The sequence below is a fragment of the Hypanus sabinus genome, chromosome 6, assembly GCF_030144855.1.
Source record: "Hypanus sabinus isolate sHypSab1 chromosome 6, sHypSab1.hap1, whole genome shotgun sequence".
In the NCBI taxonomy this organism is placed as follows: domain Eukaryota; kingdom Metazoa; phylum Chordata; class Chondrichthyes; order Myliobatiformes; family Dasyatidae; genus Hypanus; species Hypanus sabinus.
In genome coordinates this window covers 128,783,381-128,805,737 of record NC_082711.1, presented here as the reverse complement: position 1 = coordinate 128,805,737, position 22,357 = coordinate 128,783,381, and the positions used below count along the sequence as shown (strand labels likewise).

At 40.2% G+C, this 22,357-nt stretch overlaps 1 protein-coding gene across 1 annotated transcript in view; it reads left to right on the top strand.

Annotated features, from left to right (window-relative positions):
• The window catches only part of cct6a (chaperonin containing TCP1, subunit 6A (zeta 1)), a 34,723-nt gene extending 16,099 nt beyond the window's left edge, over positions 1-18,624 (top strand). The window contains exons 7-14 of the mRNA XM_059972927.1: positions 541-700; positions 1,430-1,512; positions 2,545-2,641; positions 7,796-7,943; positions 10,319-10,452; positions 14,404-14,506; positions 14,869-14,941; positions 18,226-18,624. Of these exons, the coding sequence (XP_059828910.1) occupies positions 541-700; positions 1,430-1,512; positions 2,545-2,641; positions 7,796-7,943; positions 10,319-10,452; positions 14,404-14,506; positions 14,869-14,941; positions 18,226-18,298 (871 nt within the window). The 3' untranslated portion in view covers positions 18,299-18,624. The remainder of the gene's footprint in view (positions 1-540; positions 701-1,429; positions 1,513-2,544; positions 2,642-7,795; positions 7,944-10,318; positions 10,453-14,403; positions 14,507-14,868; positions 14,942-18,225) is intronic.
• The last annotated feature ends 3,733 nt before the right edge of the window (positions 18,625-22,357 follow it).

Genomic DNA, 22,357 nt, shown 5'->3' with positions numbered 1-22,357 from the left:
AAAATTTCAAAATGGTCTCGTGAAGAGGGTCATCAGGGACCAACCAGATGGCAAATTGCAGGGAGTTCTGCAGCACTTAATGCTAGATACAGTAGTTGATGTGCTAATTAATGATAGGTTTGAAATTCTCAGATGATACCTGAGTTAGTGTTATAGAGGAAGGAAAAAATTGATTTAGTTAATGTCAGACAAGGCAAAGAAATAGTATATCATGGAGATGCTTGCAAATGGTTAAAATTTAAATAATTCAACGATAACATTCAAAATATTACAAACATAAATATAACAATCATGATCTGCGCTTGCACTGAACCAGTCATGATTGAGCAACCTTTAGCCAAGTTCTTCAGTTCCAGCCTTCAGTTTTTTTATTATTCCACGGGTGTTCTGAAACTATTGACCTTTTAAGGGGGGGAAATCAAAATGGTACTTGATAAAGATTGCCAAAATAAAATCGAACAGCTTACATTTTACTAATGTTTAATAGAACTTAGCATCTAAAATGTTTTGTATTAACTAGTTGTTTTTATTTGTGCACAGAGAAGTAAATTCTGGATTCTTCTATAAAAGTGCTGATGAGAGGGAAAAATTTGTTCAAGCAGAGAGAAAATTCATTGAAGACAGAGTTAATAAAATCATAGCACTGAAGAGAAAAGTTTGTGGAGATTCCAAAAAAGGATTTGTAGTAATTAACCAAAAGGTAAATGCTTTATTGAATAATTTTATTTCAAAACTACTTTTTAGAGTTAGAGTTTAGGATCCTTGCCAACTTGTTAGTTTTCTCATTTTAGCACAGTTGCTACAGGAGATAAGGCTACAATATGCATACTGGAAGGAGTGTTCCTAATATCTGAGTATTAGTTTGCCTCTCAGCTTGAGCAGATTTTGCCATTCTACTTAAAATTCAATTTTCACTTGTAAAATTGTGTTCGTGATTAGTTTTTCCTTTGGGTAGAGAGAGTAATATTCGCACCTGAATGTTTAGTGGTTTTGTTTCCTATTGTCTGGTGACTATAATCAAAGCACTTGTGCAGTGTCTAACTGCATACTATTATTTCTAATTTAAATTTCAGCATATTTTAATAAATCCTTTTCTGTATGTTTTTTGTTAATTTATTTCACTGAAAGATGACACTTTTGCTGCAGCTTCTGCCTCTCAGCCTTTAGTGGTGCAGATTCAATCCTGATCCCCAGTGAGCTCACACATTTTTCCTGTGACCATAGCTGCTTCAGTTTCCTAGATTGTCAGCTTACTTCTTCCTACTGTCGCTGAAATGTAAAATCTGGCTGGAGGTTGAAGAGAATTTTGAGAACAAAATAGGATTGGTGTGAATGGTGTTTGATAGGTTTTATGGGATTGCCGGGCCTCAGGCTTTTTTCTGTGCTTTAATTAAATTTGAGTGAACAGCTTTTAAATTTAATTTGGCAGGGTATTGATCCATTGTCGTTGGATGCATTTGCAAAAGAGGGCATTGTGGCACTCAGAAGAGCAAAGCGAAGAAACATGGAAAGGTTAGTCAAACGTGTGATTTCCTGTATGGGTTCAGTGGTTGCAGAAATAAGGCGGCTTGAGGTCAAGTTCGGAAGTAATTCCATCTTTTGGCGGAATCAGTAAACCAGACCTGATTTTTCTGCAGCCTGTTTATTGTACTTGAGTTTGCTGTTCAGTACTACTGCCATTCCCTACCTCCATTATGTGCTAATTTTTAATTTAACCATCTATGCTTCCAGTTTGAAAGCAGTCATTTAAACATTATACTGGTTTTACTGCATCAGGGTCTGTCCCTTGCCTTCTGCCACCTAGCAGTGTATTAAAGTTCACAAATGGGGAAAATTATATCTACCCTGTTTATTGTGATTCTGACTTGTTGGATGCAGCCTTTCTTCCATATATTGTAGGTGTGTAGAATTAAACTTGAAGACAAAGATTATTGAAAGTAACTGACAGAACACCTGCAAACAGTTGCACATCTATGGTGTTTCAGAATTTTATGATGCATTACCATAGAATGAGGCTTACACATAGCAAAATAGAACCATAGACACTGGAAATAATTGGAATGTTGGATGGCATCAGTGAAAAGAGCCTTAAACAGTTTTTGTCCATTGCCAATACTGGACCTCAGGTATTTGCAGGATTTTCTATTTCAGATTTCTGGGTTTTATATTTATAACTATCAAATAAAGTTGAGCAAAATAGATTATGGGATCAGAAGTAACATTCCTTTCCATGAATCTGGATGCCATTAGGAAGTTTGGATGTCTAAGCTATATCTGGTTTTGATAAACAGAAATGTTCAACGTTGTCTGCTTTCTTCAGGAGCACAAGTTAATTTTAATTTTTTTAGGTTTAATTCTTTGTGCTTTACATATTCCAAAATATGTAAAGTTGGTCTTTTCAACTTGAGGCAATTTTGAGGTGTTTATCCAAGTGAAAAGGCATATAAATACTAAGGCTGTTTGAACTTGAGGTTATGAACCATAGACCAAGTGATAATTAATAAACTTTCAAATGTCAGTGACTAATGTTCACTTTAATTTCAGGCTAACACTTGCTTGTGGAGGCATGGCCATGAATTCTGTGGAAGACCTCACCCCAGAATGCTTGGGACATGCTGGACTTGTATATGAGTACACTTTGGTAGGTAGTGTTAGTCACTTCTTTCCCTGTATTATTAAAGTTGAGTTATTGGTTAATTCTGTAACATGGCTGGAATGCTGAAACTTCAGGCCATCTAGTGGTGAACATTGCACGATGCATTAGATAGATACCCACCTTTGCTTGCATCACTGCATGCCCATGACATTTCGCCACCACACAAAGCTAAGTAGGTCAATATTGTTACTTCAATCTTAAGAAACCTATGTGTGTTCTTGTACTTGCCCACACTGTTTATAATCATTATCAACAATGGAACAGTAATGGCCCAAACAAAGATTTCAACATCAAGTCATTAGTAAGTGATTTTTGACTGAATGTTCCATAAAATGTGTAATTAATCCTGAATGCATAATTCTTTATATACAAATGGAAAATCAATTCCAGCCTACTATTTTTTGCAGCAATACATAGAGGTGCCAACTAGAGAAGGGGCAGTGTTGGATCTTCTGTTAGGGAATGAAATAGGTCAGGTGACGGAGGTATGTGTTGGGGAGCACTTTGGGTCCAGTGATCACAATACCATTAATTTCAATATAATTCTGGAGAAGGATAGGACTGGACCCAGGGTTGAGATTTTTGATTGGAGAAAGGCTAACTTTGAGGAGATGCGAAAGGATTTAGAAGGAGTGGATTGGGACAATTTGCTTTATGTAATAGAGAGATGGAGGTCATTTAAAGGAGAAATTTTGAGGGTACAGAATCTTTATGTTCCTGTTAGGTTGAAGGGAAGGTTAAAAGTTTGAGAGAGCCATGGTTTTCAAGGGATATTGGAAACTTGGTACAGAAAAAGAGGGATATCTACGATAAATATAGGCAGTGTGGAGTAAATGAGGTGCTCGAGGAATATAAAGAATGTAAGAAGAATCTTAAGGAAGAAATTAGAAAAGCTGAAAAGATACGAGGTTGCTTTGCCAAGTAAGGTGAAAATAAATCCAAAGGGTTTCTACAGTTATATTAATAGCAAAAGGATAGTGAGGGATAAAATTGGTCCCTTAGAGAATCAGAGTGGACAGCTATGTGTGGAGCGGAAAGAGATGGGGGAGATTTTGAACAATTTCTTTTCTTCAGTATTCACTGAGGAGAAGGATATTGAATTGTGTAAGGTAAGGGAAACAAGTAGGGAAGTTATGGAAACTATGATGATTGAAGAGGAGGAAGTACTGGCACTTTTAAGGAATATAAAAGTGGATAAATCTCCAGTTCCTGACAGGATATTCCCTAGGACCTTGAGGGAGGTTAGTGTAGAAATAGCAGGGGCTCTGACAGAAATATTTCAAATGTCATTAGAAACGGGGATGGTGCCAGAGGATTGGCATATTGCTCATGTGGTTCCATTGTTTAAAAAGGGTTCTAAGAGTAAACCTAGCAATTATCAGCTTGTCAGTTTGACGTCAGTAGTGAGTAAATTAATGGAAAGTATTCTTAGAGATGGTAAATATAATTGTCTGGATAGACGGAGGGTCTGATTAGGAACAGTCAATGTGGATTTGTGCTTGGAAGGTCATGTTTGGCAAATCTTACAGGTTACTAGGAAAGTTGATGAGGATGTTGTCTATATGGACTTCAGTAAGACCTTTAACAGGGTTCCACATGGAAGGTTGGTTAGGAAGGTTCAATCGTTAGGTATTAATATTGAAGTAGTAAAATGGATTCAACAGTGGCTGGATGGGAGGTGCCAGAGAGTAGTGGTGGATAACTGTCAGGTTGGAGGCCGGTGACTAGTGGTGTGCCTTAGGGATCTGTACTGGGTCCAGTGTTGTTTGTCATATACATTAATGATCTGGATGATGGGGTGATAATTGGATTAGTAAGTTTGCAGATGATACTAAGATAGGTGGCATGGATAATGAAGTAGATTTTCAAAGCTTGGAGAGAGATTTAGGCCAGTTAGAAGGGTGGGCTGAAAGATGGCAGATGGAGTTTAATGCTGATAAGTGTGAGGTGCTACATTTTGGTAGGAATAATTAAAATAGGACATACATGGTAAATGGTAAGGGCATTGAAGAATGCAGTAGAACAGAGTGGTCTAGGAATAATGGTACATAGTTCCCTGAAGGTAGAATCTCGTGGTTTGGGTGGTGGTGAAAGCTTTTGGTATGTTGGCCTTTATAAATCAGAGCATTGAATATAGGAATTGGGATGTAATGTTGAAATTGTACAAGGCATTGGTGAGGCCAAATTTGGAGTATAGTGTACAGTTCTGGTCACTGAATTATAGGAAAGATGTCAACAAAATATTCAGAGGAGATTTACTAGAATGTTACCTGGGTTTAAGCACCTGAGTTACAGAGAAAGGTTGAACAAGTTGAATGTTTATTCTTTGGAGAGTAGAAGGTTGAGGGGGGACTTGATAGAGCTATTTAAAATTATGAAGGAATAGATAGAGTTGACGTGGATAGGCTTTTTCCATTGAGAGTAGGGGAGATTCAAACAAGAGGACATGAGTTGAGAGTTGGGGGGCAAAAGTTTAGAGATCACGAGGAGGAATTTCTTTACTCAGAGTGGTAGCTGTGTGGAACGAGCTTCCAGTAGAAGTGGTAGAAGCAGGTTCAATATTGTCATTTAAAATAAAATTGGAAGGGTATATGGAAAGGAAAGGAATGGAGGGTTATGGGTTGAGTGCAGGTCGGTGGGACTACGTGAGAGTAAGCATTTGGCACAGACTAGAAGTGCCGAGATGGCCTGTTTCCGTGCTGTAATTGCTATGTGGTTGTATAAAGCAACAACATAAACAGTAATAGCATATTAGCAGACTGTTCTTTTTCCTGTTCAGACGGTGTTGTCTACATTCTTCAGAAAGGTATTAATATCAATTTGCTGATGATAATATTGTGACACAGATGTATGAATCATGAGCAGGAAGAGGCTGTCCATTCATATAACAGAAATCCTAAGTGGATATTTTTTTGAAACCTTATTTCTGAATACAGCCATAACCATTTATCACGTGTTGAAGATCTAACTCTGCCTGGAAAAAATACTTAAAAGGCTCTGATTCCAGTGGTCTTGAGGAAGAGTTCCAAAACCTCTTGACCCTCTCTTGGAAGAAAATATTGCATCTGTCTTATTACTGACTCCCACTTTGCCTTGAGGAAATGGGTCATATCTACCTGTGTTTTACTTAAGTCCCATCTCAGTATTCTAAAGTCCAGCATGTCATATGTCATCTGCACGTTTCTAAATGATGATAAGGTCACTGCCATTCATAGGTTTTGAATGCTGAGTCTGGCTATAGATTCAAACCTTAATTTGGATCTAGAATCGGGTTTAATATCACTGGCATATGTTGGGAATTTTTTTTCTTTTGCGGCAAAGCAGCAATAGTGTTCGTGGGTTCATTGTTCATACAGAAATCTGATGGCAGAGGGAAGAAGCTGTTCCTGAAGAAGCGTGTGTCTTCAGGCTCATACCCTCCTCCTCAATGGTAGCAACGAGAAAGGGGCATGTCCTGGATGATGAATGCTGTCTTTTTTGAGGCATCGCCTTTTGAAAGTGTTCTAAATGCTGGGAAGGCTAGTGCTCATGGTGGCTTTGGCTGACTTGACAACTTTCTGCAGCTTGTGCAGTGGTCCTCCGTATCATGAGTTGATGCAACCAGTTAGAATGCTCTCCATGGTGCATCTGTAGAAAGCTGCCGAGTGTCTGTGGTGATAGATCAATTCTCCTCAAACTCCTTATGAAATATAACTTGCAGTTGTACCTTCTTGTAATGTTGGGTTCAGGATAAATCCTCAGATGTTAACTCCCAGGAACTTGATACTGCTCACTTTATCAATTTCTGATTCCTCAATGAGGACATGTGTGTCGGTGTAAGTCAGTCATTTGGCCAAATTTATAGTTACCCTTTCAGTTGTGCCCAGCCACACAATTGTGGGTATAGATAGATTAGGGTGGTGGGTTAAACATGCATCCCTGAGTGTCAATTGTCATTAGGAGGAGATGATATTTCTGATCTGCATAGACTGTGGTCTCTCACTGAAGAAGTCAAGCATTCCGTTACAGAGGACCAGTTTTTGGAGTTTTGTTGATTAGAACTTGAGGGTATGATTTTGTTGAAAGCTGACCTGAATAAACTGCAGCCTGACGTAGGTATTATTGTTGTCCAGGTGATCCAAGGCTCAGTAGAGAGCTAGTGAGATTGCATCAGCTGTTGAGGTGATAGCAAATTGTGGTGAGTCCAGGTCCTTGCTTAGGCAGACGTTGCAACCTCTCAAAGCACCTCATCACAGTAGATGTGAGTTCCGCTGGACCATAGTTGTTGAATTGGCTCACCCTGCTCTTCTTGGACACTAGAATGATTGTTGTCCTTTTGAAACAGTTCAGTTGTAAGCCTCTGACTACAGCAGTAAGAGATTGAAGATGTCCTTGAACATTGGTTGGTAAAGCTTTTCAGACCCATACCAGGCCTGGTGCCTTGTGGAGAGCTTACCCTCTTGAAGGATGTTCTGATGTTAGCCTTTTAGACAGATTACAGGACACTGCAGGGATTCGCAAAGGTGTAGTTTTATTCTCCCGTTCAAAGTGTGTATAAAAGGCTTTGAGCTCATTTGGGAGTGAAGTAACAAAACCTGCCAGAACTAACATGCATCCAATTCTGTCTCTAACCTCAATCGGAACTGTTTTCACCCTTGAAATAGCCTTCTGTAGGTCCTACCTGAACGACTTGTATAGATCTGGATCACCAGTTTTGAATGCCACCGATTTAGCTATTTAGCAGACTATGAATCTCCTGGTTCGTCCATGGCTTTGAATTTGGGTATATCCAGTATGTTCTCAAAGGCACGCTTATCTACAAAGGTCTTCATTGAATCTGAAACAACTCATTCAGACTCCCGATTCATTCAGGCTTGAAGATGAATTCTGGGATATTGTTCATTCCACTGACTCAAAGCAATCCTGTAAATTAGAGGATGTGACCTTGGTTGTACTATTGAAGAAGACATGCTAAATTGTCAGGTATCATGTGTTGGATGTGGTGTAAAGTTCATTTTCTCATTTACATGCTTCAAAGAATTGTAATCAGTGAGAAAGGAAGACGTGTGTCATGAATTCTTGGTTAGTTTTTGTAAATCTTATTGTGTTGGAATTCAGATTTTGTATTGTAGTAAATTTTGACTTTTTTTATATACACAGGGTGAAGAAAAGTTTACCTTTGTTGAACAATGTGACAATCCACGATCAGTGACACTGCTTCTGAAGGGTCCAAACAAGCACACTTTAACACAAATCAAAGATGCCGTGCGAGATGGCCTGCGTGCAGTAAAGAACGCAATTGAGGATGGCAAGTAATTTTAATTTACATGAACGTAGGAATCTTAAATGGGAGTTTACAATTGATCTTCATTGGAATGGTTAACTTGAATGAGTCTCGAATCAATATTGTCTCATGAACGTTCAAGCAAGTTTAAATAACTAAATCATACGTATAGTAGGTTATAAAGATTATACTAAAGGCCATGCTAATCAAAGAGCAATCCAGTCTAATTGTTTTACTCTTGGTGCATTAGATTGCAGGCTAGACCATTCACTACTTTAAATATGACAACATTTTCTACTCTTTCAGGCAATAATTATTGACTTACAGTTCTTTGAAAACACTTTTCTTCACCAAACCTTTAATCTTGCCTATTAATTTACATAAATTTTCTCCTGGTTTGTGTTTTGGAAACAAATTGGTTCTTACATTTCATTGTGCTTTTGCCTGTCAGTTTTTAGACAAAAATTAAATATTCCTTGAGACTATTGGGAAAAATTAACTCTATTCAACCTTTCCTGTCGGATAAAATTCTTGTGTTTAAATCACTTTTTGCATCCAAATCAATTTGTAACTATTCTGTACTTTGTACACTTCTAGCATAACCTGTTTTATTGTCACATTTAAAAATAACACGCAGATAATTTGCTGTCCATTGCTTATTGCTTCTGATGAAAAATTCTTGAATCCAACTTGCCGCTGTTCCTTGAATACTTTTTTGATTAGTTTGCAACACAAGAGCCTTGGCTGTCCAGATAATTTCAAGCTTTTTCATATCAAACATGTTTACTTGGTTGGGACTACTTGACCCATCGTGTCTGCTGGTTGACAGTTACCCATCAGTTATCCTGCAGGTCAACAAACCTCAGTTACATTTCCATGTACAATTAGAATCTGAGAATTTTTCCTATCCCCACCTTGGGCAGTAATTTCCAGTCTACCTACCACTTTCTGGGTGGTGGTGGTGGTACTTTTATATCTCACTCTTGGTCTTTCTAACACTTACTTTAAACCTATCCCTCTAGCTTTTGACTTCTCTGTTGAGAACAGAAGGTCTTTCCTATTTATCAGACCCCCTCATAATTTTATACAGTCAGCCCTCCTTATCTGCAGGGGATTGGTTTTGGCCCCCCCCCCCCCCCACAGATAACAAAAAGCGTGAATACTCAAGCCAGTGGGCTCTTTAGGACCCAGCAGAGCTCGGGACCAGCCGCCTGCAGTGTTTCTGTTCAGTTGACAAAACGATCACGATTGAAAACAAAGTGGAAAAAAATAATAAAGCGATCGGAAAGAGGTAAAACACCATCAGTCATTGGAAAACCATTAGGCTACAGTCGGTCAGTGATCGGAACAGTTTTAAAGGATAAAGTGAGAATAATGGAGTGTGTCCCAATGAAAGCTACAATTACTAAGCAATGCAGTGGTTTAATTATTGAAATACATACATTTCTTAAGTGTTATATGCATAGAAAGGTAAAATATATACTAAGACAAACATTTGACTAACTGACACTAAATAATACTGGATGTACCTGTTCTGACTTACAGAACTTCCGGGATTTTTTTTTTTGATTCCCGATCTGTGGTAACCTATGTATATCCTCCGTTAATCATCTCTAGATTACTTATAATTCTTAATACAGTGTAAATGCTTCATAATTAGTTGTTACACTGTATTGTTCAGGGAATAAGGACAAGATTTTAAAAAAAGTCTGTACATGCTCAAACAAGTGCTGGAGAGAGAACTTCCTTCTTTTCCTGATCTGCGGTTGGTTGAATCTGCACATGCGGAACCCACGGATAAGGGGGGGCCGACCGTACATCTTGGAAATCTGTTTTCACTGATGTTGTTTCTCTTTCTTCTTGCCTGAATTAACTGGAAAGTTGAATGACAAAAGCTGGTCTGAATATCTTAAATTTATATGCATCATTTAAATGCCTCTCCATCTCCTTCATGCTAAAGAGACAAAGGCAGATGGGGTGCTTTTTAGTAGAATTTCTGTAGGGCAGTTGAATTAAAATACAATGGTGTACAATTATAATCATGTTGGAGATCGCACGAGTACTCTTGACGAGGCTCACAGGATGATGGTGGTCTTGAACTTACTGCCTGAGAATGTTCTGATGGCAGAAACCTTCACCTGAAGAGCTGTGAACAACAATGCCTTTCTTGGTACTGTACTGGAAACTGCTTTCAGATTTTGTTTACTTTGTCTAATAAGCAAGTTGCTGCTGCATTTTCATTGTGCCACATACATTTTCTCAGTGGTATTGTTTCAAAAATTTAAAACATAATTAAACATTGAGGCATTTGGTGAGCCAATTTTCTCATATTGTAATTTTGTATTAAAACTTCAATTAGAATAAAGTGATAGCAAAATCACTTTAACTTTGTCTTATAGGATGTGTAGTGCCAGGTGCAGGTGCATTTGAAGTTGCCGTAGCAGATGCTTTGATCAAACACAAGCCCAATGTAAAGGGCAGAGCACAATTGGGAGTGCAAGCATTTGCAGATGCTCTGTTAGTTATTCCCAAGGTAAGAACCTTTTAGACATTGTATGTCTGAATATATTTTCAAATGCAGTTATTTTTCAGGGAACTTGGATTGCATTAGTTCTGCATTAAATTGGAATTGTTCTTCCTGACAACATGACAGGATTATTATTATTTACTATACACACAAAATGCTGGAGGAACTCAGCAGGCATCTATGAAAGGAAATAAGAAGTCAATGTTTCAGGACAAACCCTTCTGGACTGAAAGGGAAGGGGGAGGGGAAGGAGGACAGGTGATTGGTGGGGGGGGGGGGAATGAAGTGAGAACAGTGGAGGTGAACACAGCACATTGCAGGCCCTTCGGCCCACAATATTGTACCAACCCTCAAACCCTGCCTCCCATATAACCCCCCACCTTAAATACCTCCATATACCTGTCTAGTAGTCTCTTAAACTTCACGAGTGTATCTGCCTCCACCACTGATTCAGGCAGTGCATTCACGCACCAACCACTCTCTGAGTGAAAAACCTTCCTCTAAATTCCCCTTGAACTTCCTTCCCCTTACCTTAAAGCCATGAGCAGTGATGCCCTGCGGAAGAGGCGCTGGCTGTCCACTCTGTCTATCCCTGTTAATATATTGTACACCTCTATCATGTCTCCTGTCATCCTCCTTCTCTACAAAGAGTAAAGCCCTAGCTCCCTTAATCTCTGATCATAATCCATACTCTCTAAACCAGACAGCATCCTGGTAAATCTCCTCTGTACCCTTTCCAATGCTTCCACATCCTCCCTGTAGTGAGGCGATCAGAACTAGACACAGTCAAGTGTGGCCTAACTAGAGTTTTATAGAGCTGCATCATTACATCGAGTCTCTTAAACTATCCCTCGACTTATGAAAGCTAACACCCCATAAGCTTTTTTAACTGCCCTACCTACCTGTGAGGCAACTTTCAGGGATCTGTGGACATGTATCCCCAGATCCCGCTGCTCCTCCACACTACCAAGTATCCTGCCATTTACTTTGTACTCTGCCTTGGAGTTTGTCCTTCCAAAGTGTACCACCTCACACTTATCCGAGTTGTACTTCATCTGCCACTTCTCAGCCCATTTCTGCATCCTATCAATGTCTCTCTGCAATCTTCGACAATCCTCTACACTATCTACAACACCACCAACCTTTGCGTCATCTGCAAACTTGCCAACACACCCTTCTACCCCCTTATCAAAGTTGTTAATAAAAATTACAAAAAGTAGAGGTCCCAGAGCAGATCCTTGTGGGACACCACTAGTCACAACCCTCCAATCTGAATGTACTCCCTCCACCAATTCTGAATCCACCTGGCCAAACTTCCCTGGATCCCATGCCTTCTGACTTTCTGAATCCGCCTACAGTGTGGAACCTTGTCAAATGCCTTACTAAAATCCATGTAGATCACATCTACTGCACTACCCTTATCTATATGCCTGGTCACCTCCTCAAAGAACTCTATCAGGCTTGTTAGACACGATCTGCCCTTCACAAAGCCACGCTGACTGTCCTTGATCAGACCATGATTCTCTAAATGCCCATAGATCCTATCTCTAAGAATCTTTTCCAACAACTTTCCCACCACAGACGTAAGGCTCACTGGTCTATAATTACCTGTACTATCCTTACTACCTTTTTTGAACAAAGGGACAATATTCGCCTTCCTCCAATCCTCCGGTACCGTTCCCGCGGACAACAAGGACATAAAGATCCTAGTCAACGGCTCAGCAATCTCTTCCCTCGCCTCGTGGAGCAGCCTGGGGAATATTCTGTCAGGCCCTGGGGACTTAACCGTCCTAATGTATTTTAACAACTCCAGCACCTTCTCTCCTTTAATATCAAAATGCTCCAGAACATCAACCTCACTCATTGTCCTCACCATCATTAAGTTCCCTCTCATTGGTGAATACAGAAGAGAAGTATTCATTGAGGACCTCGCTCACTTTCATAGCCTCCAGGCACATCTTCCCACTTTTATCTCTAATTGGTCCTACCTTCACTCCTGTCATCCTTTTGTTCTTCACATAATTGAAGAATGCCTTGGGGTTTTCCCTTACCCTACTTGCCAAGGCATTCTCATGCCCCGTTCTTAAGCTTCTTTCTTGCTACCTTATATTTCTCAATAGACCCATCTGATCCTTGCTTCCTAAACCTCACGTATGCTGCCTTCTTCCACCTGAATAAATTTTCCACCTCACTTGTCACCCATGGTTCCTTCACCCTACCATTCTTTATCTTCCTCACCGGGGACAAATTTATCCCTAACATCCTGCAAGAGATCCTTAAACATTGACCACGTGTCCATAGTACATTTCCCTGCAAAAACATCATCCCAATTTACACCCACAAGTTCTAGCCTTATAGTCTCCTAATTTGCCCTTCCCCCAATTAAAAATTTTCCTGTCCTCTCTGATTCTATCCTTTTCAATGATAATGCTAAAGAGGAGGGAGTGGTAATCACTGTCCCCCAGATGCTCACCCACTGACAGATCTGTGACCTGACCCAGTTTGTTACCTAATACTAGATCTAGTATGACATTGACCCTAGTCAGCCTGTCAACATAGTGGGACAGGAATCAGTCCTGCCCCATCTAAATCCTTGGAATATGCAGAGGATGTAAAGTGCTGAAGAACAAAGAATTTGACGCGAGGAGTGGACCATGGGAGAAAGGGAGTGAGGAGGTCAGCAGACTCTCATTGTCTATCACTCAATGACTATTACTCATGGATAGGTGAGGAGTAGAGAGCCCGAATGATGTAAGGAAAAAAGAGGGGGAGAAATCATTGGAAACTAGAGAAATCAATGTTCGTGCTGACAGGCTGGAGGCTACCCAGATGGAGTATGAGGTGTTATTCCTCCAACCTGAATGTGACCTCATTATGACAGTTGTGAAGGCCATGGGCCAACATGTCAGAATTGGGGATGGAATTAAAACTGGTGGCCACTGGGGAAACTGTCTTTTGTGGCGGATGGAGAAATGGTACTCAGTGAATCCTTCTCCCAATCTATGTCAGACCTCAGAAATGTAGAGGCCACACTGAGAGTGCTGGATATAGTAGACCCACTTGCTGGAGTAGTCATTTCATCTGATAGGACTTTTTAGGGTGATGGAAGTAATTTAGGGCTAGGTGTAGTACTTGTCCCACTTGCGGACTGCTGTGCCGTAAGTTAAGGATTGTTCACAGATCTGATAGAAATAAGCCTTGCACACACAATGCTGCAAACAACACACTTTATTGATAAAGTTACAACAAATGGTACTTGGAACAGCGCCTGAGTCCGTTAAACTGCAGCGCCCCATTCCAATTGGTCCACAGTGTCAGTCGCAACCTAACCTGTGGTGAGCCCAAATCCAAGAGACCTCACCACCTGTGTGTTCATTGGCCAGTTCTCCACCCCTACCTGGGTCGATCATTTGTTCAGTTCGGCCCATCGTGGATCATTGCCTTGGGCACTCCAGGCTCAGGTCTGCAGAGACAATAGCTTGGTTACCTAGCACCCAGGCCACCCTTCCCCTGCACATCACAATTGTTCCTTGCACTCTGGCTGACATTTTGATTTTTATTACACAGGCGGAATGATTGGATAAGGCAGTCATGTAGAGAGTGTAAACCCTATGGAAAACAGAGGTAGGGAGGGAATGAAGTATTTAGTGCTAGGATCCTGTTTAAAAATTGCAGGTTATGGGGAATGATGTGCTGGATGTGTGGAGGCTCATGGGATGGGAGTAAGAACAAGGGGGGATGCAAGTGAGGATGGCATCAATGGTAGAGCAAGGGAAAGTCTTATTTAAAGGAGTTGGATGTCTCAGATACTCAGGAATTAATTGCTATAAATATCTTTTAAAGTAAGGAATGTGCATAATATTGCACTGTTCTTTTCTGTTCTTGTCATCCTTTTAACCTCTGCAAGATATGGCTTTGATATATTTGTACAGCAAATAATTAGCCCCCTTTTTTCAGATACTTGCACAGAACTCAGGGTATGACCCTCAGGAGACACTTGTAAAAATCCAGACAGAATACTCCAAGTGCAGTCAACTTGTTGGAGTAGACTTAAATTCTGGTAAGTAAGCTGGGTGGGGGAAATGGGAGGACAGTTGACAGAACATAGAATGAGATTAATGTAAATTGGGCTATAGGGCTTGTTTCTCACATTATGGAGAACTGATTTAATATATCTACAATAAAATGCTTAATGTAGTGTCCTGATACTTACAACTGTTTTTTGAAATTAGCTTTGACTAAGTAATTTAAATTCAAGTTTAATGGAAATTAATGGAAAGGTTCAGTGACTTTGGATCAAATTTGGGAATATGTGACTAGCTGGTGGGTAATTTGTTAGAATGGATAAGTTGCAACAAGGGGCTTGTTTCTGTACTGTCAGATTAGATGACACTGTGAATGAGTATCTGTTTGATTCATCAGGTGAACCAATGCTGGCTGGAGAAGCTGGAGTTTGGGACAATTATAATGTCAAAAAGCAGTTGCTTCATTCATGGTAAGAGACGAAGAAATAAACCTGGTTTTGTCATGGTCTATTTTGCTATTACTGACTTCTGTGTATGAGCATTCAAGTGTTGAGGTACTGTCAGTGCTCATTATTTCAGAATTAGGGAATTTTGTCCCTGCACAGAATTACATCATCTTTGGCTGTATATTTGTCCACAATGTGCACCGTATTGACAACACTTTGACCTATCTAATTCACGCTTTGTAAAAGTCAGTTGTTATTTCTCCACTTTTGTTGCACACAGGAAAGATGTGAATTTGTTTTGGGATTCTCATGGCATTGGATAAATTGAAAAAGTTGACTTGGAGAAATTAAGACCTGCTAACTTGTTTGGGTTTAGAGTTTATAATCCCAGGGTATGTTAATAGGTAAATATTAATTTACTGCAGAAGCTGAAGTAGAAGCTGAATCTTGCTGTCATTTTCAGTTTGTTCAAGTTATTCTTTACTGGAAGTGGTTATCACAGCATGAAGCTTTTACTTACTAATCTAAAGCCATTTCCAACATGTGTGGTTTGCAAAAGGTAAATGTTCAGGAGTTGGAAATGAAGTGTTAATTGGATAGGCTGCAACCCTCGGTGAGGTCTCCTGACAGAGAAACATAATACAGTACTTTCTGTATCCTTGACTTAACTACAAGAAGGTTTGAAAGATTGAACATAGAACAATACAGTGCGGAAGCAGGCTGTATATCATAATATTGTGCTAAATTAAACCAGTGATACTTAATCTCTTCTGCTTGCATGTGGTCCATATCATTCCATTTTCTGCATATTCATCTGCCTATCTAAGGGCATCTCCAATACCTAAGCAAATCTGTCAACGCCACCAGCCCGAGCATCTACCATCCTGGAAACAAAAAAAAATGCCTCCACAATCTCCTCTGAATGTTTCCCCTCTCAATTTTATAATCTATCCATTCAACTCTTGGTCTCTGCTGCTCTGAAGAAAGCACCCTAAATTTGTCCAACCTCTCTCTCTCTATATATATAGCACATGCCCTCTAATCCAGACGGCATCCTGAGAAACCTCTTATGCACTCAGTCCAAAGCTTTCACATCCTTACATCCTTATTCAAGATTTAATGAAACACACCAAATGTGCTCTAACCAGTTATGAAGTTGCAACATAACTTCTTGACTCCTATTGTCTTGTGTGGCTGCTTGCACCACAAAATCCTAATGCTGTTAATGGTCTTGCCATTAACAGTGTTCTGTACCAGAGTGACTTCTCTTAAAGTGCAATTCCTCATGCGTGCTTGGATTAAGCTCTGTCCACCATAATCTGTAAGCTATCATATCCTGAAGCAATCTTCTATACTATCCACAATACCATCAATCTGTCATCTGCAAACTTACCAACCCACCCATCCACATTTTCATCCAAGTCATTTACCACAAAACAGCAAAAGTCCCAGTATGGATCCCTGTGGAACACGCTATAATCATATAACAATTACAGCATGGAAACAGGCCATCTCGGTCCTTCTAGTCCATGCCGAACGCTTACTCTCACCTAGTCCCACTGACCCGCACTCAGCCCATAACCCTCCATTCCTTTCTTGTCCATATACCTATCCAATTTTGCTTTAAATGAAAATACCGAACCTGCCTCTACCACTTCTGCTGGAAGCTCATTCCACACAGCTACCACTCTGAGTAAAGAAATTCCCCTCGTGTTACCCTTAAACTTTTGCCCCCAACTCTCAAATCATGTCCTCTTGTTTGAATCTCCCCTACTCTCAATGGAAAAAGCCTATCCACGTCAACTCGATCTATCCACCTCATAATTTTAAATACCTCTATCAAGTCCCTCCTCAACCTTCTACGCTCCAAAGAATAAAGACCTAACTTGTTCAATCTTTCCCTGTAACTTAGGTGTTGAAACCCAGGTAACATTCTAGTAAATCTTCTCTGTACTCTCTCTATTTTGTTGACATCTTTCCTATAATTTGGTGACCAGAACTGTACACAATACTTCAAATTTGGCCTTACCAATGCCTTGTACAATTTTAACATTACATCCCAACTCCTATACTCAATGCTCTGATTTATAAAGGCCAACATACCAAAAGCTTTCTTCACCACCCTATCCACTTATCAAGGACCTCCATCCAGAATAAGATCTGTTGACCTCTACCCTCCACCTTGTATGGGCTACCCAATTCTTAATCAAAACTACCAAGTCACTCTGATAAATTCCATATATCTTAATCTTCTGGACGAGTATACCAAGGAAGACCTCGCCTTACAAAAATCCACTTGGACAACATCCACAGCTCCATCCTCATTGAACACCTTGGTCAATTGGAATCACGTTGAACTGCATTCTGTAAAAGGTTATCTGAATCTGCTGTGGGCAGTATCTTTTTATATCCGAAGGAATGAACACTGGTGAATAAATAGAGATGCCTAGTTCAACCTTGAAGTCTTAGTTTTTCATCCTATTCGCTCTCACCAAAGGATATGCTAGGCTATCTATGTAAAACATGTTTAAACAATACTTTTAAATTGAACCTTAAGATGTAGAAGTTCTGCCCCTCGTAGTGGACATTTTAAGAAATATTCATAAGTTAACAGCAGAGATACCTTCAGTTTGTTAATAATGACCAACACTGAGTCTTAGCACTGATGCATGAGGAGGATTCATTTTGCTGAATCAACAGGCAACTAGTTTTTATTCAGCTGACACTTGTAGAACAATCCTCTAACCTAAATGAGGTACACCATTGCTGTCTTCAAGCAGAAAAGTTTAATCTTCTTAGTTAACTGAGCAATTCATATTTTTCCTAACCTGCAGCATTTTGTAAGATGTCAAGGTTGTGCTGTTGCAATGACAGTATTGATATTTAGGAAAAACACGACCTAGTTTCATGTTTCATTTGTTAGTGGATAGGGAGACAGCTTTTTCAGCTTTTGTTATGATCTGTCTGGTCAGTTGTCTCCAGCATTTCTGTTTGCCCTCTCTGATTTTCCATGTTATGATTATTAATCATATTTGAAGGAATGTTCAAAAATATAGATTATTGTGGTTTGTTGGAGTAGATGATATTGATCGGAAATGCGCATTGTTCTGCACTTTAAACTGGGGCTTTAAGTTGTACACATTGAGACTGATAGTTGATGGGTATTCTTGCCTGGGGGCATACTTAGGGGTACATTAGTGCCAAAAACTATATTGTGGGTATTCTCATTCTTCAAGCAGCTAATTTTATTTTAATTGTCTGCAAATATTTTTGAACTGTTAATTTTTCTTTAAAATATTGTTTTTCAGTACTGTAATTGCCAGCAATATTCTTCTTGTTGATGAGATAATGCGAGCTGGAATGTCATCATTGAAGGGCTAAATGAAGAGTGGAGTCCGTTTGATAGATTTTTCTGAGTCCAGCATATCATCCATAATGCAGCCGACTGAAGTTACTCCAAAATAAGTATAACTAACATTGAGGCTTTCCATTCTGTGGCTGTTAAATAAATAAATAACAACAACGACCCAAAAAAAATATATGCAGAGGCAAGGTGCGGTTTCACCAAATCTTTGAGCAGTAAGACATGCATTCATGTTTCATGGTTATTTATGATCAATTTTTGTATCTTGCATTCAATTAAACAGTTTGGTTTCCTAATCTTTATATTCAAGCCCTCAATAAACTTAGTTGTTTTGCAAATGAAATTTGTGTATCTGTATATGGTATACACTCTACAAGTTATAAGTTTCCTCCATCTCTAAACAGGTTATTTAATGTATTGTTGCTGTTAGAGTAAGCATGCATGTGAGCTGTTCCATCTTCACTTTGTTCACCTATCGTACCAACCAATGTGGAAGTTAATTCCAGTCAAGCCTTTTAAACAGAAGTGGTGTGATTATTAAATCACTTTTCCTGGGTCGAAATTCAAGAGGTTCAATGTCATTTCCTGTACAGAAGTGTAAAGGGCAACAGAATAATTGTTACTCCGGATCTGATGAAGCACAAAAAAAACACAAAAGATAATCTCATAATAAGAGCAAAACACACACACGCTATGTTCATAAAGTGACACTAGATTATACATGAGGTGACTGACAAATTAATGGTGGAGTTGGTGAGAAATGTTGATCAGCTTTACTGCTTGGTGAAAGTAATTCCACGAGTAGGGTGGGTGGGATCCTTGGATATTACTGGCTTTTCTCTGGTACCTTCTGGGTATTTACCCTGGAACTGGTGATCAGTTAGACAGTTTTGACAATCTATTATAGAGCCTTCCTTCTGCTGCAGTGTGGTTTCTGTACTAGGCAGTTATGCAGCTTGTCAGGGTGCACTCTACAGTGCATCTGTAGAATGATGTGAGCATGGATGTGCAAAGTCCAGCTCTCTTTAGCTTCCTCAGAAAGTAGAGGTGGTGTTGAGCTTTCTGACCTTAGTATGTGTTCTGGGAGTATGAGAAGTGTATGTTGTGCACTTCCAGGAGTTTGAAGCTGCTTGCAGTTATTACTGCTGTGCCCCCAATGTAAAGAGGGGTGTGAGATCTTAAGTTGATAACCACCTCCTTCCTCTTGTTGACGTTAAGGATGTTATTTGCCTGGCATCATGCTTAAAGCTCTTAGTGCTATATGGTATAGGAGCAGAATTAAGTCATTTGGCCCATTGAATTCATTATGGCTGATCTATTTTCCCTCTCAGCTCCAATTGCATGCCTTCTCCCTGTATCCCTTCATGCCCTGACTAATCAAGAGTCTCATTAACCTCTACCATAAATATGCCCAATGACTTGGCCTTCACAGCTGCTTGTGGGAATGATTTCTACAGATTCAGCACTCAGAGCAGAGATGAAGTATTTTCTTTAGCCAAACAGACAACCTTTTCTATTCTGAGGTGGTGTCATCTGGTCTTGGTTTCGCCCACCATCAAAGCGTCCTCTCCGCATTGACTATCTCGGCCTTTCAACATTCAACAGGTTTCAATGTGGTCATCCCTCATTTTTCTGAATTCCAGTGAATACAGGCCCAAAGCTATCAAACACTCTGAATATGACAAGCTGTTCAATCCTGGAATCAGTTTTGTAAACCTCCTTTGAACCCTGTCCAAAGACAGCCCATCCTTTCTAAGATAAGGGACCCAAAACTGCTCACAATATTCCAAGTGAGTCCTCACCAGTGTTTTATAAAGACTTAACATTGCTCTCAAAATGAATGTTAACATCACATTTGTCTTCCTCGCCACCATCTTAACCTGCAAATTAACATTTAGGGAATCCTGCATGAGGACTCCCAAGTTCCTTTGCACCTCAGGTTTTTGAATTTCCTCTCCATTAAGAAAATAGTCTACACTTCCATTCCTTCTACCAAAATGCATTATCATACATTTTGTAACAAGTATTCCATCTGTCACTTCTTTGCCCAGGCTCCTAATCTGTCTTAAGTCCTTCTGTAGTGCCTCTACTTCCTCAAAAGTAAAGTACCTGCCTTGCCACCTATCTTCATAACGTTCGCAAACTTGGACACAAAGTTATCAATTCTGTCGTCCAAGGTGTGGTCCCATCACCAACCTCGAGAACATCACTGGTCAACAGCAGCCAATCAGAAAAGGCTACCTTTATTTCCACTCTGCTTCTTGCCGATCAACCAATACTCTATCCAATATAGTATCTTTCCTGTAATACTATGGACTTTTATCTCATTTGCAGCACCTTACAAAGGCCTTCTGAAAATTCAAGCACAACATCCACTGCTCCTCTTGTCAGTCCTGTTTGTTAATTCTTCAAAGAAATCCAACAGATTTGTCAGGCAAAATTTTCCCCTAAGGAAACCATGTTGACTGTGGCCTATTTTGTGCCTCCAAGTACCCCCATACCACATCCTTAACAATCACAGCTTCCCAACCACTGAGGTCAGACTAACAAGCCTATAATTTTCTTTTTTCTGACTCACTGAAGAATGGGGTGATGTTTGCAAACAGCACACTACAGGCCCTTCAGCCCACAATGCTGTGCCGAATCAATTGATTATTGAAAGAACATTACTCTTCCACCACCTCTCTGTGGGCAGTCTCATCATTGTTCATGAGCCCCACCACTGTCATGTCATCAGTGACCTTGACAATGTGATTACTTGGGTGTTCAACTGCACAGTTATGTGTGAGCAGAGTGTTCAGCAATGGGCTCACTGACACACATGCCAGGGGGTGGGGATCACACGAGTTGAGGATGGAGTATTTGTGTATTCTATCTAAGAAAGTCCACACCCAGTTGCACAATGATGTACAGTATTTAGACCAAGGAGTAGAAATTTGTTCACCAGGGTCTATGGGACAATAGTGTTGAATGCCGAACTGAAATCCAGAAACAGCGTTCTGATGTAAGTATCCTTGTTTTCTAGGTGTCAGGTCCAGGTTCATGACAGATTCAATGGCATCTGTAGTAGAGCGATCCTGTTGGTAAGCACATTTTGAGAGGCCAATGTGGCAGGAATGGAGCTTTTGATATGTCCCATTATCAGCATTCATAGCTCTTCGTGTGATTGGCGTCAGTTCCAGTAGGTGGCAGTAGTTTAGTTCTGAAGGTACAGTTCTTTGACACAGAGATGATGGTGGCTGATTTGAAGCTTGTGGGGGCAGCAGCCTGGGGTGAGTGAAGTTTTGGAAGGTATCATTGAGCTAGAGCATATGCTCCCTTGCCTGGGATGTTGTCTGGCCAGGCCATCTTACAAAGATTGACTACAGAATTCTTAGGTCTGCTGCTGTTACAGACAATGATTGCTCCCCTGGGAATGCAAGGTTGCTTTCATGGCTGGTATTGTGTTGCATTCCTTGAAGCGTACATAAACGTGAAGAGTATTGGACAAAGGTATCACTGGCAAAGACAATGCCATTTTACCTTGCTTCGTCTGTAATGCACTAGATACCCAACCACATTCACTGGGGATTATTATCGGACAGGTGTTTTAATTTTTTTGTGCATACGCAGCCTTTGCCCTCTTAATGCCTAAGAAGAGTCTTCTCTTGGCTGTTCTGAGAGCTGTAGTGTCACCAGACTGAAAAGCAGGTGTTCCATGTTGTTCTTGGACTACAGTTCAGCTTTCAACACCATAATTCCATCCAGACTAGACAGGAAGCTCGGAGACCTCCACATTGACCCTACCTTGTGCAGCTGGATCCTGGACTTGCTGTCAGATTGCCAGCAGGTGGTAAGAATGGGCTCCCTCACCTCCACTCCTCTGACTCTCAGCACAGGAGCCCCTCAGGGCTGTGTATTAAGTCCCCTCCTTTACTCCCTGTGTCGCCACCCACAGCTCTAATCTGCAAATTAAATTTACCAATGACACTACATTAATTGGCCTAATCTCAAACAATAACAAGGTGGCCTACAGGGAAGAAGACATCTCTCTGACACTGGTGTCAGGAAAACAACCTCTCCCTCAATGTCGCAAA